General features: G+C 45.0%; 1 protein-coding gene across 5 annotated transcripts in view; it reads right to left on the bottom strand.

Moving 5' to 3' along the window:
• Positions 1-795: 795 nt before the first annotated feature.
• Positions 796-16,129, bottom strand: part of LOC148132649 (dehydrogenase/reductase SDR family member 13-like) — a 70,496-nt gene continuing 55,162 nt past the window's right edge. For all 5 annotated transcript variants that reach the window (XM_087955899.1, XM_087955890.1, XM_087955882.1 and 2 more), the window contains exons 3-5: positions 10,249-10,372; positions 8,638-8,949; positions 796-1,281 (exon numbers count right to left, since the gene is read on the bottom strand). In XM_087955899.1, the coding sequence (XP_087812025.1) occupies positions 1,022-1,281; positions 8,638-8,949; positions 10,249-10,372 (696 nt within the window). In that variant the 3' untranslated portion in view covers positions 796-1,021. The remainder of the gene's footprint in view (positions 1,282-8,637; positions 8,950-10,248; positions 10,373-16,129) is intronic.

Below are 16,129 nucleotides of genomic sequence, written 5' to 3'. Positions count from 1 at the left end.
ACGATGTGTTCTTGACGAACCCGTGTTGGCTTCTGGGTATGACCTTGTTCATTTCAAGGCATTTCTAGATGTGTTGCTTGATGATCTTTTCTTAGAGCTTCCCACATATTCATGTCAGGCTGATTGGTTTGCAATTTCCAACAAGCCAAGTCAATGCAGGTGGGAAGCTGGATTTACTTCATGACTAGGAGGGACATGATGGCAGTGTTCCCATATCTCAGGGGCTGCCCCAAAGAAGAGGAAGTCAAGCTATTCTCCAAAGCCCTGGAGGGCAGGACAAGAAGCAACGGGTGGAAACTAATCAAGGAGAGAAGCAACCGGGAAGTAAGGAATACCTCCAGAAGTTGTGGATGCTCCAACACTGGAAATTTTGCAGAAGAAATTGGATAACCATGTGATGCACTTAAGACTTTACTGTGGCAAAAAGGCCATAAAATTCGGCACAATTCAGGTCCCAACTGCAGGCGTAAGTCGAGAACAACTTGAACGTGCAAACTATTGAGGAATTTTTGACCTGGGCAACCCAAAACGAAAGACACGCACATCCCTTGGAGAACTGCCAAAGATCTGCTGCCTCACTGCTACCATTTCAGGCTGCATGGACCAATGGTTTAATTCCCAACTCTGGAAGGGACCTCAAAGGTCACCTATCCAACCCTGCCAACCTCACTCCCTTCTCGCACTGATGACATTACCTAGTAAGGTCATGAAACGTCTCAAGGGATGGGAAGGAGTAGCCCTTTCCAAGACCAGAAAGAAAGGCCAGGGTGGAGAAAAGAGAGACCGACAACCGGGTGGAGTTTGTTTCTTTATTTCAAAGATTCTTAGGCCCAACGCTGGGCAACTCACCACCACAAACCCCACAATACTTCCCAGTTTTTAAACTTCTTGGAAATTCAACGCTCGTCTCAGCCACACCGCAACCCCTGAGTAGTTTCTAGATTCCCTGCCATTTGATGTCCCAGGTTAATCTATTGCAGGCTTTCTGTTACCCCAAACTCCACCTCTGACCCTTCCCGCCTTAAGTGGTCAGTCCCAGCAGCCTCTCGCTGAATTCCCAGAGCTTCTTGGCCAGCTGGTCATCCTGGGCCTGTGGCCAAGGCTCCAAGAGGTGGCAGTCCATGAAATACCGCCCGCTCAGGCTCTCGATGCCCTCCTCGGTGGCGCAGTAGATGGAGGTCTGGGCGCCCGCGTCACAGTTTCGTCTGAATGCCTGGGCTAAATAAAGCAACCAAAATAACCACCGCGAACAGGAGTAACCAATTTCTGTTCCAACAGGTCCTGAAAGGAAAAGAGAGTTGGTTGTGTGAACGGCCTCGGATGGAAAGAAGCACCTTCCAGAGTGACCGAGATGGAGGAGAAAAGGAGATACCAAATAAACCCCTTCAGCCTTTGGGGCAACGTCTAAATATTTTTCAGAAGACCCAAAAGTGAAGTGAGTGGACAATGGTGCAAAAGGAGTGTGTATGTTTGTGTGTGTGTTTCCCCTCTTCCTCACAGATACTACTGAGATGGGTGGTGTCAACTCATAAAATATTTTTATGGTCTTGCAGAGTTGCCAACAGAAAGGGAGGGGGAGCCATGCGTCAGTTTGCAAACCGAAGCGCATTCCATCAATATTTTCACAGATAGTAACTAGGTGACTGAAATTTCTGCTGTGCAAAATTCTAACTGGAGAGCATGATTGATGACTCTGGGCTATGGATGTGTCCCATTGGAGGATATGAATGACGATACACCCAGGCAGTGCTGGACCTTTTAACTCCCAATAAATCCTTTTGAAGTTTTGGAAGTTTGGCTCGAGACTCAGGATTTAAATGGGGTTAAGTGCCGGAATCCTGACAGCTAGCCGACTCTGAGAGACACTTCCGAGTACATGTTTAATATGAATTTAACATGGCTGATATTTTTGGAGCTAAAAGGAGGAGGGAGCCGTGTTTCATTTCATTGTTTGCAATAGCCTCTGATCCTCATCTCGTTGGAAATCAGGAAGAGGGTAGCACCTCAACATTCAAAGTAAACCAAGATACATACAAGATAAATGAAGACTCCTGGGAAAGGAAATGGATTCACTATCTGAGAGTTAAATTTGGGCTGTAATATCATTGCGTAGAGCCTCTGTGGCGCAGTGGTTAGAGTGCTGTACTGCGGGTCACTTCTGCTGACTATCGGCTGTTCAAATCCCACCACGCTCAAGGTTGACTCAGCCTTCCGTCCTTCCGAGGTGGGTAAAAGGAGGACCCGGATTGTTGGGGGCAAGAGGCTGACTCTGTAAACAGCTTAGAGAGGGCTGGAAGGAAGGAAGAGAAATGAGGGGAAGGAGGGAAGCCATAGTGGCACAGTTGTTACAATGCTGCATTGCAAGTTGACTCTGCCCACTAACCAGCAGTTCGAATCTGTATAGCATTAAATTCGATTAGAAATCAAATAATGAGAATTTCGAGAAAAGCAATGCAGAATCCTTGCAGTACTGTTGACACACTTTGTGTTGTCTCACATATAAATCCATTGGAAAAAGTGTCTAATACATGCAGTCCCCAACTTATTAGAGTTTGTTTAGTGACCGTCCAAAGTTACAACACAGCACTGGAAAAAAAAGTGATTTAAATGACTGTTTTTGACACAACCACCTCCATGAACACGTGATCAAAATTCTGATTTTTCAGACTAACTTAGCCAGTGCAGTGATTCACATAACCACTATGGCAAGAAATGCCATCCGATAAAGCAACATTCACTTAATAACTATCTTGCTTAACAACAGAAACGTTGGGCTCATAAGGCAAGAACTTCCTGTACATTCAAATGAAGAATACCAGGTATTAAAATAATGACTTTTCTGTCTTTCCCCCGAGTTGCTGAGAAGAGCATGGGGGTCAACATCAATCAATTATGGGGTCTTATTCCTTCCTTGTTATTCTTTCCTTGTCCCCAAGTGTCAATAAGCAATAATCCTCTTGGAATGTGAGTGGCGAATGGGAAACCTAACGGGGTGGAATGGAGAAGAGAAAGTTAACAAGGGAATCTTTGCGCGCAAATGTTTTGATCCGGCGTTGCTACTATAAGCGCTTGGCTTTTAGTAAAAGTAAATGAGGAAAGGAGTTGAGAAGCAGGGGGTTGGACTAGAAGACCTCCAAGGGCCCTCCCCACCTAACGTTCTAGGATTCTGGACTCGGGATGGTGGGAGACGTCTCCCTCCTCAGCTGAGCTTGATGGAGGAAACTCCCGGGGTGCCTCTGCAGAAGGGGGTCGAGGGAGCCCCCAGTGCGAAAAAAATGTCTGGTGGAGCCCCAGATGGACCCGGGGGCTCCATCTGGGGCACCTTGGAGCCGGATGTCAACTCATAAAACATTTTTAATGGCCATTTTATAGTTGCCAACAGAAAGGGAGGGGAGAGAGGAGTTTGAAATACCAGGGGTAGCAGCTTGGAATCGAAAAGTGCATTCCGTGCATAGTTTTTCAGAGATTGTAACTAGGTGACTGAAGTGACTGAAGTTTCTTCCGTGCAAAAATGTAATTGAAAAATGTTCTATCGCCAGAACAAAGTAGATTGGAGACCGGGAGTTGAAAAGAGCTCTTTATTAACAGTCAGTAACTTCAACTGAACTCGAGCCACGGCAGCCTTTTCTATAGCGGCTGCTCGCAACCAATGGCATTATTTTAAACCTCCCGCCGTTTAGGCGGCCAATCATTATACGTTGTTAACTACCAATCGCTAGGCAGTAGTGGTTGTCCAATCAGATCGTCGTATTACGAGTATGTAAATGTCTATATACAACACCCCTCCCCTCTTAGTACGGTCCAACTTTACGTGATGTAGTCACGCAAATAGGCAGGGCTCTTGTGGGTCCTAGTTGACCTGCGCAGCTCAGTCTCTGTGTTGTCTTCAATCGGTTCGGACGGGATCGATGTTTCTTCCGTCCTTCTCTCTGGAACCTCCTGGAAGGGTGAGTCAGCCATTCCGCTCCCGCCGGGCCTTGTTAGGTCGGTTGGACGGGCCTTGCCGCTCCCTTCTAGCTTACCCGAGCAGGTAGAGTCGGTTCGACTGCTTCTTCCCTGGTTCTCTTCCAGCTTCTTCCTTTCGAAGTCGCCTGTTGGTAAGTAGTTTTTCTTTGTCCTTGGACGTTCTGTTGCTGGTTGGTGGCTTGTTCTTGATCTTGTTAAAGGAGGGTCTTCCTTTTCTTTATTATTTAAGGGTCGTCCCCCCTCTGGTTTTATTATTACTTATTTGCTGTTCTGTATGGGTTTGCTCTATGTTGCGGGGTGTATCAGTGTTGCGTTTGAGGTTTCGAGACCGTAGTTGATCTATGTGCCTTTTCCATGTTCTGCCATCTGTCGTTTCCAATCAGTATGACCGGGGGCCTGTTATTTGTGTTATCGGGGCCGGTAACCACAATGGATCGCCAGTAAGATTTTTCACGTATACCAGGTCACCTGGTATGAACGTGCGGTACTTACTGGAGGAATCTGGTGGCTTCTCGGGGTTGTAGGTGGGGTGTAGTCTGTCCAAGTATGTTCGCAACTTTCTGCCCATTAAAAGTTCAGCTGGACTCTTGTTTGTTGATGTGCACGGTGTTATATGTTGAATTGTGAGCATTGTATTTATTTTGTCTTGCATGTCACCTCCTTCAATTTTTTCTAATGCTTCTTTTGTGTATCGAACCATGCGTTCCGCCCGTCCGTTCGCCGCCGGGTGAGCTGGCGCTGTCAGGGCATGTCGTATTCCTTGTTCTGCGAGGAATTGTTCAAAAGCTAAGGCTGTGAACTGTGGGCCATTGTCCAAAACTAACACGTCTGGTAATCCGTGCGTGGCGAAAAGTTTCTTGAGTTGTTTAGTGACGGCTTCAGTCGTTGTTGAATTCATGATGCTGACCTCCAGCCAGTTTGAGTAGGCATCGACGACGATTAAGAATGTATATCCCTTTGTGGGTCCAGTGAAGTCTATGTGGATCCTTGACCAGGGACCTCTGGGCGTCTCCCAGTCAAGGACCGGTGCTAAAGAGGGGGTAGGTCTGGAAGTCTGGCATTTATTACATGTTTTGACCCATGTTTCAATGTCTTTGTCTATTCCTGGCCACCAGACGTAGCTTCTGGCCAGGGACTTCATTTTTACCATGCCCGGTGTCCCTCATGTAACATGTTCAGCACGTCTTCCTGTAATTTTCTTGGAACAACAACCCTATCCCCCCACAATATACATCCTTTTTCAATTGACAGCTCAGTTTGCCGGGTTCTGAATGGTTTAAAAGTCTCGTTTTTGTTGTTTTCCGGCCAACCTCTCCCCACCCAGTTCAGGATTCAGGCCATTGTTGTGTCTTTGGCGGTTTCCCTTGCAATGTCTGATGCGGTGATGTGCAGATTTGGTATTATTTCAATCTGCAGGGTGCGTGTGGTGGGAGCTGGGTCGTCATCGTGGTCTGGTAGAAGTGCGTGGCTTAGTGCGTCGGCGTGGGGTATGGCTTTTCCTGGTCGATAGATTAGCTTGTAGTTGTAGGCTGCCAGAAATTCCGACCATCGTGTCATTCTTGGGGATAAGATGTTGGGAGTGGCTCTGTCTCCTGCCAGGATTCCTAGCAGTGGCTTGTGGTCGGTGATTAAGGAAAATGTCCTACCATACAGGTATTCGTGGAAACGTTTTACACCCGAAATAGCGGCCAAGGCTTCTCTGTCCAGTTGGCTGTAGTTTCTTTCGGCTTTTGACAGCGTCTTGGAGTAAAAGGCGATCGGTGCTTCTCTGCCATTAGGTAGCTTGTGGCTAAGTATTGCGCCTACGCCAAAAGGTGATGCGTCGCAAGTGACAGTCAGTGGCAGCGTGTCGCTGTATTGGATTAATACTGATTTGGACGTTATTAAGTCTTTAATTCTTTGGAATGCGGCTTCTTCTCATTGACCCCAGTTCCAGGTGGCTTTTTTATCGAGCAGTCTATGCAGTGGTTCCCCTATGGTTGCCTTCTGCGGCATAAAAACGTTATAAAAATTAATGAGTCCCAAGAATGCCTGTAAGTCCGTTTTGTTTTTTGGTCTGGGTGCTTCTTTTATCGCTCTTATTTTTTTTTCAGTGGGGTGTATCCCTGCTTCATCTATAAGGTATCCTAGGAACTCGACCTGATTTGTGGCAAGTTGGCATTTTTCTTTTTTGACTTTTAGTCCTGCTTCTCTAAATCTTTGCAAAACTGCCCTCAGCCGGTCCATTAGTTGTTTTATATTTCCGGCGGATACTAACACATCATCAAAATAGGGGACCACCCCTTTTAGTCCTTGTAGGAGACGTTCCATCAGACTTTGGAAAACGCCTGGGGCCACGCTGACACCAAATTGTAATCTGTTGCATTTAAATGCCCCCCTATGTGTTACAATAGTCTGCGCCTCTGCCGTCTCGGGGTCAACCGGCAGTTGGTATGCCTGCGTGAGGTTGAGCTTTGCAAAAACTTTTCCTCCCCCCAGCGAGTGCAAAAGGTGTTGGACTACTGGAACGGGGTATGCGCTCTGCTGTAATGCGTGGTTCAGGGTGGCCTTATAGTCCCCACAGATGCGCACAGACCCATCTGGTTTCACGGGAGTCACGGTTGGGGTTTCCCATCTGGCATGGTCGATTGGCTCTAGCGCCCCTTGAGCGATGAGTTTGTTCAGTTGCTCATCGATTTTTGGCTTTAACGCAAAGGGAACGCGTCTGGCTTTTAACCGAATGGGAGCTATGTTCGCGTTTAGGCTAAATGAGATAGGGGTCCCACGGTACTTGCCTAAAGTCCCGTCGAATACATCCTGGAACTCTTTCATCAGGCTTCCTTCCCAGTCTGTTTCGGTGACGCTGTTGATTCCTGTCACTTCGATCCCCAAAGGTGCGAACCATTCTAAACCAAGCAGGCTCAACGATTGTCAATGGTAGGACCTCGGTATGTTTCTTGAATTTTATTCGTCAGGCTTTCTTTTTCAAGTTCTTTTCTTCGTATATCTGGTATCAAGTTTCTTATTGTAATCCATGATACCATTGACAGGTATGAGCCTGAGTCCACTTCCATTTCGCAAGGCTCCCCTTCTATTTTTACGGTTATTCGAACCTTCTTTGCGTCTGTTGTTCTGGCATTCCCAATGATAATTGTTTGGTGTGTTTCTTCTTTCTCGTTGAGTCGTTTACTTCTATTTTCTCGGCTCCAGCGACTTCTGGTTTGTTTCTCCTTAGTTCTGGGGGGTGGTGGTGCTGCCTCGTCTTTTAGGACTATAGCTCTTTTTGTTTCGGCAGACCCTTGCAATATACCCCGTTTTTCACAGTGCCTGCAGATGGCGTCCAAGAAACGGCACTCCGATCGCGGGTGATTTCTTCCGCATCCAGCACACTGAAATTCGGGTTTTCTTTCTCTTCTTCCATGCCGGTTCCATTCTGACTGGAGCCTATTTACCTCTTTGTCTTCGTCCTCGGTATCGGTTGAGGAATCGATGTCTTCATGGTGGGTGGTTGCAGTAGTGTGTTTCTGGTTACCTTCCGTTTTCTTTTCTCTGCTCTGGCTTGGGCTGCTGGCCGTATTCATTTGTCGCATTGTAGCCGCTGATTTCTTTGCCGCCTCAGCTGCGGTTGCTTCAGCGATGGCTTCATTTACGGTGATGTTGGGTCGATTTAGTAGTTTGCTCTATAGGGTACTGTCTCTCAATCCGAGGACCACGCGATCCCTCATGGCTTCATCCATGTTGAGGAATTCGCATGCTCCTCCTATGTCCCTTAGTGCTGCTACGAAGTCTCCAATACTCTTACCTTCTCATTGATCCCGTTTATAAAATTCGTGTCTTCGAATGAGGTTGGAAACAACAGGCGCGTAATGGGCTCTCAGTATACGGTTCAGGTCTGGCCATGCCATCTGTTTGACATCGTGCGGTTTCGCCAACGCTTTTGCCATTTTAAAAATGGTTGGTCCGCAGTGTGTCAGGAATACGGCTCTTTTCCTCTGGTCAGTGATTCCTTGTAGTTTGTTACTTTCCAGGAACATCAGGAACCTGTCGATATATGACTCCCAGTCTTCTTCGGCTGGGTTAAACGGTGCGGGTGGCGCGTTGTTGCCGGCCATCTCGCCGATTTCTCGGCTTTCATTGCCACGTGCTTACGATCTTTGTTAGCTCGATCCCACCTTCGTCGCCAGTGTTCTATCGCCAGAACAAAGTAGACTGGAGACCGGGAGTTGAAAACAGCTCTTTATTAACAGTCAGTAACTTCAACTGAACTCGAGCCACGGCAGCCTTTTTTATAGCGAATGACCACGGCTCGCAACCAATGGCATTATTTTAAACCTCCCACCGTTTAGGCGGCCAATCATTATACGTTGTTAACTACCAATCGCTAGGCAGTAGTGGTTGTCCAATCAGATCGTCGTATTACGAGTATGTAAATGTCTATATACAACAGAAAACATGATTGATGCCTCTTGGCTATGGATGTGTCCCATTGGAGAATATGAATGATGATACACCCGGGGGGGCGGGGAACCAGGGCCAAGGGTGACAGTGAATGATGTGTCTCAGAGTCGCCTACAACTAGGTCATGCCGGCATGTTAACTCCCAATAAATCCTGTTAGGTTTGGAAGTTCGGCTCGAGGCTCATGATTTAATTGGGGTAACGGCTGGAATCCTGACAACGGACTTCCACTCACCTGGATGAACCGCGTAGCAGGTAACGTTGGTTCCTTCCAGCCGGTTGGCCAACTCTCTGGCGTGCAGAATGTTGGCTAGTTTGCTGTTGCTATACGATTGAATAGGTTTCCACATTCCCTCTCCTGACTTGTGGATGGTCCGAAAGTCGATCTTCCCAAAGATATGGCTACTTGAGGACAGAATTATGATCCGGCTCGGGGCGCAGCGCTTCAGCCGGTCCAGGAGCAGGTGGGTCAGCAGGAAGTGGCCCAAGTGGTTGACCTGGAAGGCCATGTCAAAGCCATCGGCGGTTTGGCCACCCTTAATCACGCCTGCCAGAAAAGTAAGCGGATTACAAATAGTCTTTGGCTTACAACACGTCACTTTGTGATAATTCGATCTTACAACTGATGTAATTACCAAAGGGATTTATGTGTCAACTTATAAAACATTCCTATGCCTCTTTTAGTAGTTGCCATAAAAGGGGGAGGAACTGTGGAAGAGCAGTGCAGCAGTTTGAAAGCGAAAGTACATTCCAACTCTTATCTTTAAAAGATTGTAACTAAACTACCAGAGCTTTTGCCTGCAAATATATTTAATTGGAGAACATGATTGATGACACCCAGCCTGTGAATGGGCTCAATTGGAGAAACTGGTTTATGAGACACCTGGGGGGGAGGGAACAGGGTCACAGGTGACTAAATTACATATCCCAGAGTTGGCTTCATACAGGGCAGTGCCAGTATGTCCCTCTAATAAATCCTTTGAAGTTTTTTGAAGTTTGGCTCGAGAATCAGGATTTAATTAGGGTGATTGCTGGAATCCTGACATCATGATTCGGTTCCAAAGTTCCAGTGGCTCCCCCTTGTGGTCACATGATCACATTCTGGGTGTGTGGCGAATAGTCTGCCTTTGGCAACGTGTTAAGTGACCCTTGATTTGCAACATTTTTGTCATAAAAGGCACTTACTTGCCGTTTTTAGCAAAAACACCTGATAGTGAACATTCAGTTCGCTTAACAACCACCTCAGAATAGGCCGGAAAATCATGGTCACAAGGGGTGACCCGCTTTAGCACCAACACAACTTACAAAAATAATTGGCAGACTCCATCACGGTCATAAGTCAAGGACTACCTGTAAAGCATTCAGTTTGGTCCAGTGACTAAGGCAGGTGTCTTTTTAAGTCAGTTACTTCAGTTTGGTCTAGTGGTTAAAATGGGAGGCCATGAGTTCAAATCTTGCCTGAGCCATGAAAGCCAGCTGGGTGACTTTGGTCCAATCACCAGGAGACAGTGAGTTCTAGCTCCACCTTACGCATGAAAGCCAGCTTGATGACTTTGGGCTAGTCTCTCTTTGTCTCTGTCTCTCTTTGTCTCTCTCAGCCCAACCCACCACACAGGGTTGTTGTTGTGGGAAAATAGGAGAGGGAAGGTGTGTTGGATCTGTTTGCCACCTTGAGTCACTCATAAAAATATTAATAAAGGCAGTGTAGGAAAAATGTACAGCCACAAATAGGAGAGAGCTGCTTCTCAAGTTATGGCCAAATCCCCAAAGGGAGACAGTTCCCCCCTCAATATTCCCCCTTCCTTCCCCCTCCGGAGACCCTGGGGAGGGTCTGCTCTGGCCCCACCTGCGTTGTTGATGAGGATGTCCAGACGGGGCTCCGATGCTAAGAAGGTCTGCGCAAAATCTCGCACGGAGTTCAGGTTGGCCAGATCCAGGATCATCAGGATCACCTCCGAGTTCCCACTTTCCTGGAAAAGCAGCGGGAGGAATCGTGAGCTTCGGGATCCGGTGTGGCTTCAGAGGCTGATCCCGGTTTACTCACCTTCTATGTAGGTCTGCTCATCTCCTGGCAATCTCTCTGGGTGATGCACAATAAAACGATACAGCCAGTCCTTGACTTACAACCATTCATTTAGTGATCGTTCAAAACTTAAAATGCCAATGAAAAAAAGTGATTTACGACCCGTCCCCTCACTTCCGACTGTCTCGCAGTACCCCCAAGGTCATGTGATTAGAATTTGGGTGCTTGGCGATTAAGAAAATAATGAAATGTGCAGAAATGAGTTGATTACATTAGCAATTAGAGAAACAAGAAGAAAAAGAGTATTATAAGGTATGGGGTTTATTCTACCAATGGCTAGATAGAAAAGTAGGAAACTGAAGGGTAATACAATAGTAGTGATACATCACAACTGATTATTTTGGAATACATTATAACATGGATAAAATTTAGTAAGAATTGAGATTTGCTCTAAAGGATAATATGGATTTGAAATTAAAGTCTAATGATGGTGTAATAATAATATAATCTGACATGGAAAGTTAATTAATATAATATGAATGTAAACCTAAGAGGTACAGACTATAGATATTGTGCACAAGAAATATGTACCAACCGACACACTGTAGAACTGAAAAAAGTTTTATTTGTTGTTTTATGTTTATGTTCGTTGTTAAAAATTAAAAAAAACCTTTTTGATAATAAAAAAAAAGAATTTGGGTGCTTGGCAACCAGCAATATTTCCGATGATGGAAGTGTCCTGGGGTCATGTGATCACTATTTGTGATTGTCCCAAGAGGATTCAGACAAATAACATCAATGGGGGGAGGAGGAGCCAATTTCACTTAACAACCATGTGACTCGCTTAACAACTGTAGTGATTTGCTTAACAAAAAAGTTTTTTTTTAATGGCAAAAAAGCACATAAAATTCAGTGTGGCTCACTTAACAACCACCTTATATAGCAAGGGGCATTCTGGCCACAACTGAGGTCGAGGACTGCCTGTATATAGCTGCCAATCTTATAAATCAACTCTGGGCAGCTCTGAATCAAAAGCTAAAACAACATAAAAATAGTAATAAATCTATAAACCTGGAAAGGATGCTTGAATAGATATCGATGACCTTATGACCAAGGCTGGAGAGGATCTCCAATGAGAGAACAGGACAGTGATGGACCTGTGTAGGTGTGCATTGTGAGCCCTCGACTTATTGTTGGACAGTGGGGCTAGTGAGCATATTGTAAATATCCCACACTTTTTTCCAGTCTGGGACCAGCTGTCAAGGAATATGTAAGGCTGGCAAATGGTAATCATTGGTGGCGATATGCTGCCAGTTCGCACCGGTTCTACCGATCCGGGAGCGCCAGTCAGCAGTTGACCCCGCCAACCTGCACCCACCCTTTCCTGTCCTGTATTTCCTTTGTTTGTAGCTCAGCTAATAGGTGCAACAGAGTGGATTGCCGTGCCTCAGCCATTTTACTCACCAGCGCTGATGGTAAGTTTTCAAGCTTAAAATTGCCCGTTTTAGAACACTTCACACGCACCCACAGAACCGGTAGTAAAATTGTTGAATCCCACCACTGGAACATTCTTCTGTATAGGGGCCAGGAACAATACATGTTATTGGCAGGTCGTTGGATAAGGGTTTATGTGTACCAGATTGGGATCATAATTTGCTGAGCGTGTCTCACGTACACCAGAGTTCCCCAACCGTCCTGGGTTGGCAGCCCGGAGCGGGGCGAGGGGAAAAAGAAGGGATGATTTTGTGGAAAGAGCAAGCACCTGCAATGATGCGAGTGTGGCCGCAACTGCCAATGATGAAGCTTGTGCGAGTGGAGCAACAATTTCTTGGATGGGTTTTGTTATTTATTAAAAAGCAAAAGAGGAATGTTTCAACAACTTAAACAGTGGATAATGTTTGTAGAGAGGAGGTATAATCAAAGTGGGTGTCAGCTGCAAACAGGCAGACTTAGAGAATTCATGCCTAACGTCTTTCAGCAGTGGTTGAGAAAGAAGAGCATCACCCATAGAAAAGCCAACCTCTACACTCTGGCCAAAGAACGGAGTTGCTGAACGCAGGAATGGTGTGAAAGATATATTATTACCAGTAGCAGATGCAGGAATGAGTAAGCAATATTGCGATGAGGCAATTTTAACTGCCAATTGTTTGCTGAATAGACTATGAAATTCAGCAATTAATGAAACTTGTTGAGGTAATTCCCCGTTAGGAGAATGAGCGCATACAGGGAGACGTATTTGAGAGTAATGTTTGAATAATACACACACAGCACACAGATACACTGTACAGTAAATGTAGGTTTTTACTTCCAGAAAGTTTAAGCAAAGTTCAAAATAGGCAGTCCAAAGTCATTCACTGGTAAATCAGTCAGTTTTTCAATCCAGGGATAATCCAGTAACAAAGTCCAGTGTCAAAAACAGTATCAGACTTACATTAAATCCATGAATATCAGTCAATTAGGAAAAATGGAGGAACGGCAAAACTCTCCAACAGAAGGAAACAGAGATACTCAGACACACTCTCTTCTGAGACTAAGACTAAAACAACCCAGGTTTCTGGCTCCATCTTATGGCCGTTTGAGAAACCACACCCAACTGCAGTTTTGCATTTTCTTAAAGATACAGTTTTAAAATGTTTATCCTGGTTTATATATTTCTAACCCAAATAGCTGTTAGGTGACTTATATTCCTAACATAACTCTATATGACATGTTATATAAAAAACTTTTTGGCACATTTAAGAATCTTTGGCAGCAGTGCTCTGGTGCACATTCCCAAAACAATTATGAGGAAAGGACAGCCAAAGGCAAGGAAATTGAAACTAATAGGTTATCCGTCAGGATCAAAGGCATATAGATTTACAGAGGGACACAAAAATGTTATTATTTTATGTTCTGCAATTTTTTCTGAACATAAGAATTTGGAAAAGATATATGCTAATACAGGTAGTCCTCAAGTTACAAATGTAGTGAGCCTTCCCATTCCATTCGTAACCTGAGGATTTGTGGAAGTGAATCTTGTACCTTGAAGGGAATCACTCCTTCCTTTTGTCCACGCATTCACTAATTGAATGTGTGGTTCGTTAAATGCACATTAGGTAATTCAGGGTGGGGAAGGCCATGGGGATCCTACTGATGGTACAAGGCCTTCCTGACCCACTGAAATACCTCACACTCTCCACAGTTGTGTTCCCCCTCCTACCCAACCTGCCACGCTGGGTCACTTATCTTGTGAAGATCTAGCAAGCAGCCTCCTCTCCAGCCTCTCAGCCACTTGCACTCCTCTGACACTCCGTTCAGGACTCCATGGGCCTCACCCAAAATTCAGGAAGCTCCATTTCAGCCAGCAACAGGCTGGGAAAGGCCCACGGAGGCCTGAACGGAGTGTCAGAGGGATTGATCCACTCCCTGGAAGCTCCATTTCGCCCAGCAATGTGTAGGATGAATGTTGCAGAGCCTCTGCGTTTGTTCATAAGGGCGAACAACTACTGTGGTATTGCAAGATTCATAGTTGTGGGACTTATTTGTAAACCATAGGGGGGCGCTTATTGCGTAACTTTGAACATTTGCTAAGGGAACACTCGTAATCCAGTGATTAGCCGTACTGAAGTTTTAATGCCTGTTAGTCAGAGATCTCCAGTGGATGAGCATTCACACAGGCACATTGGATGAAGTGCTTATGCCTACATTGAGGAGTGGAACCGTAAGACTAGCTTTAACCTTGGCGGCACCACAAAATTATAAGATGCATCATTTCGATATCAATACTGCTGCTTACCTAAATGCAGAATTATATATATATATAATACAGAATACAGAAGCCTGAGATTCTGCCGAAACGTTGCTACAACTTTAAAAGCACAACTATAATGACGTGGGAAAATACCCGAACAAAGCTGAATACCATACATGTATTGGGCTAATCACTGTAAAAGGTAAACCGAGGCAGAACCGGGGGGCAGATTTGGCCATCAGTAATTAGGCCAATGATGTATAAGACAGTGAAAGGATCGGAGCATGTACAGAGTGTTACCAACTGAACTTTTGATATTCCTTGCTGCTGAGCTCAGCTCCATTGTAACCAAATGCTCTATCTGCAGAGATAAAGCCTTCAGGCTAAACTGCCAAGTAACGGAACTTGTTGCGAAATGCAAAATGTGAATTCTGCCTGTTTGCTGTAACGTAATGTGAGACAGCACCCTACAGCAAAGCTCTGGGTTATGTGCCAGAAAATGTATTCTTTTCCCACCTGAGGTCTATTCTTTTCAGAGCACTGAGAAAATCACGAGGTTTGCATGAACCACGGATATGAAATTATGTTTCTAGAGCTATGACGATTTATGCAAGCAAACATTTAGACTTTGCCTTGCTGTTTAAGGTGGGAGATCAAAGGTTGCCCAGTTTTGCTTTGACGAAGAATAAAATTGATTATCAGTTGCCTCATGTTCAGAGTTTCATTGGATTAATTCAGATTCTGAGCCGCCCAAAAACATAAAAAGAGAAAGTCGATGTCAATATTTGTTATGTTTGCAACACACTAGCTGGTTGCAAATCTAGAAAACAGACTTCAGTTGCCATTTCCACAGCTGAAGCAGAATTCACAGTGTTAATCAGCATTGTGTTCAGTGATAATGTGGTATATATACAATTATTAAAGGATTCGGATATTGAAGTGAAAGGAGCTAACATCAGTGTTTGAAGTTAGCACGACATGTGTACAAATGGTAACAGGTGGGAGAATAAAAAACCAAAAGCAAACATGTTGATGCAAAATATTGTAATGTCAGAGAAGCAGTGAAAGGAATAGAACTAATTTATTGTCCGTCAGAACATAATTTGGCTGATCTCATGACAAAGCCATTGGGTCCACAAAGCCACAAGGATCTTGTAAAGCAACTTGGTTTAAATGCTGTCCAGGTATAAATCGGAGGGATGCTAAAATATTTAACTTAATAGCTGGAACAGTTGTAGTGGAGTACTGGCTCCTGCATGAGGTAATCTGTGCTATGATTGGTTGCCGTGGGTGTAAAGGGGAGTTTCCTTTTTCCCGCCTTTTTCTTCTGTGGGCTCTGTATGCTGTTTATATTTACCTCATGAGGTTCCTGTGCTGCTGACTATCTTGTCTGCTGTAGTTACAGATGTTAAATATATGTATTTATATAAAACTACAAGTTTGTATCGGTGTCTCTGATCTCATTTGGACGTTTGCTGTGCAGTTGCCTGACCCTTGATCCAACAAAGCGGCTTCCCTGAAAAATATGGAGCCCCCTGAATAGAACCAGGCCAGGTCATGACAAGGCAAAGCTCTTTAAGTGGGGAATGGCCGAGAGTCCCACAATGCGACTCGGGTGCCTCAGAACTGTTAGGACATTGAATAGAGTAGCTGGAAGGGTAAAGTGTACAGTTGCAGTTGATTGGTTGGGAGAGTGGTAGCTCCTGCATGAGACAGTCTACACTATGATTGGTTGCCGTGGGTGTAAAGGGGGAGTTTCCCTTTTTTCCCGCCTTTTTCTCCTGTGGGCTCTGTATGCTATTTATATTTACCTCATGACGTTCCTGTGCTGCTGACTTTCTTGTCTGCTGTAGTTATAGATGTTAAATATATTCATTTATATAAAACTACAAGTTTGCGTCAGTGGCTCTGATTTCATTTGGACTAATGGTATAACATCTGTCCCATTGTGACTTTATGGGGCCATATGATGGA

The sequence above is a fragment of the Notechis scutatus genome, chromosome 1 (genome assembly GCF_049901735.1).
Source record: "Notechis scutatus isolate UNSWTSFEM ecotype Mainland chromosome 1, rNotScu1.2, whole genome shotgun sequence".
Classification (NCBI taxonomy): domain Eukaryota; kingdom Metazoa; phylum Chordata; class Lepidosauria; order Squamata; family Elapidae; genus Notechis; species Notechis scutatus.
Note: the sequence above shows the minus strand (reverse complement) of the source record. Positions and strands in the feature narration are given on the sequence as shown.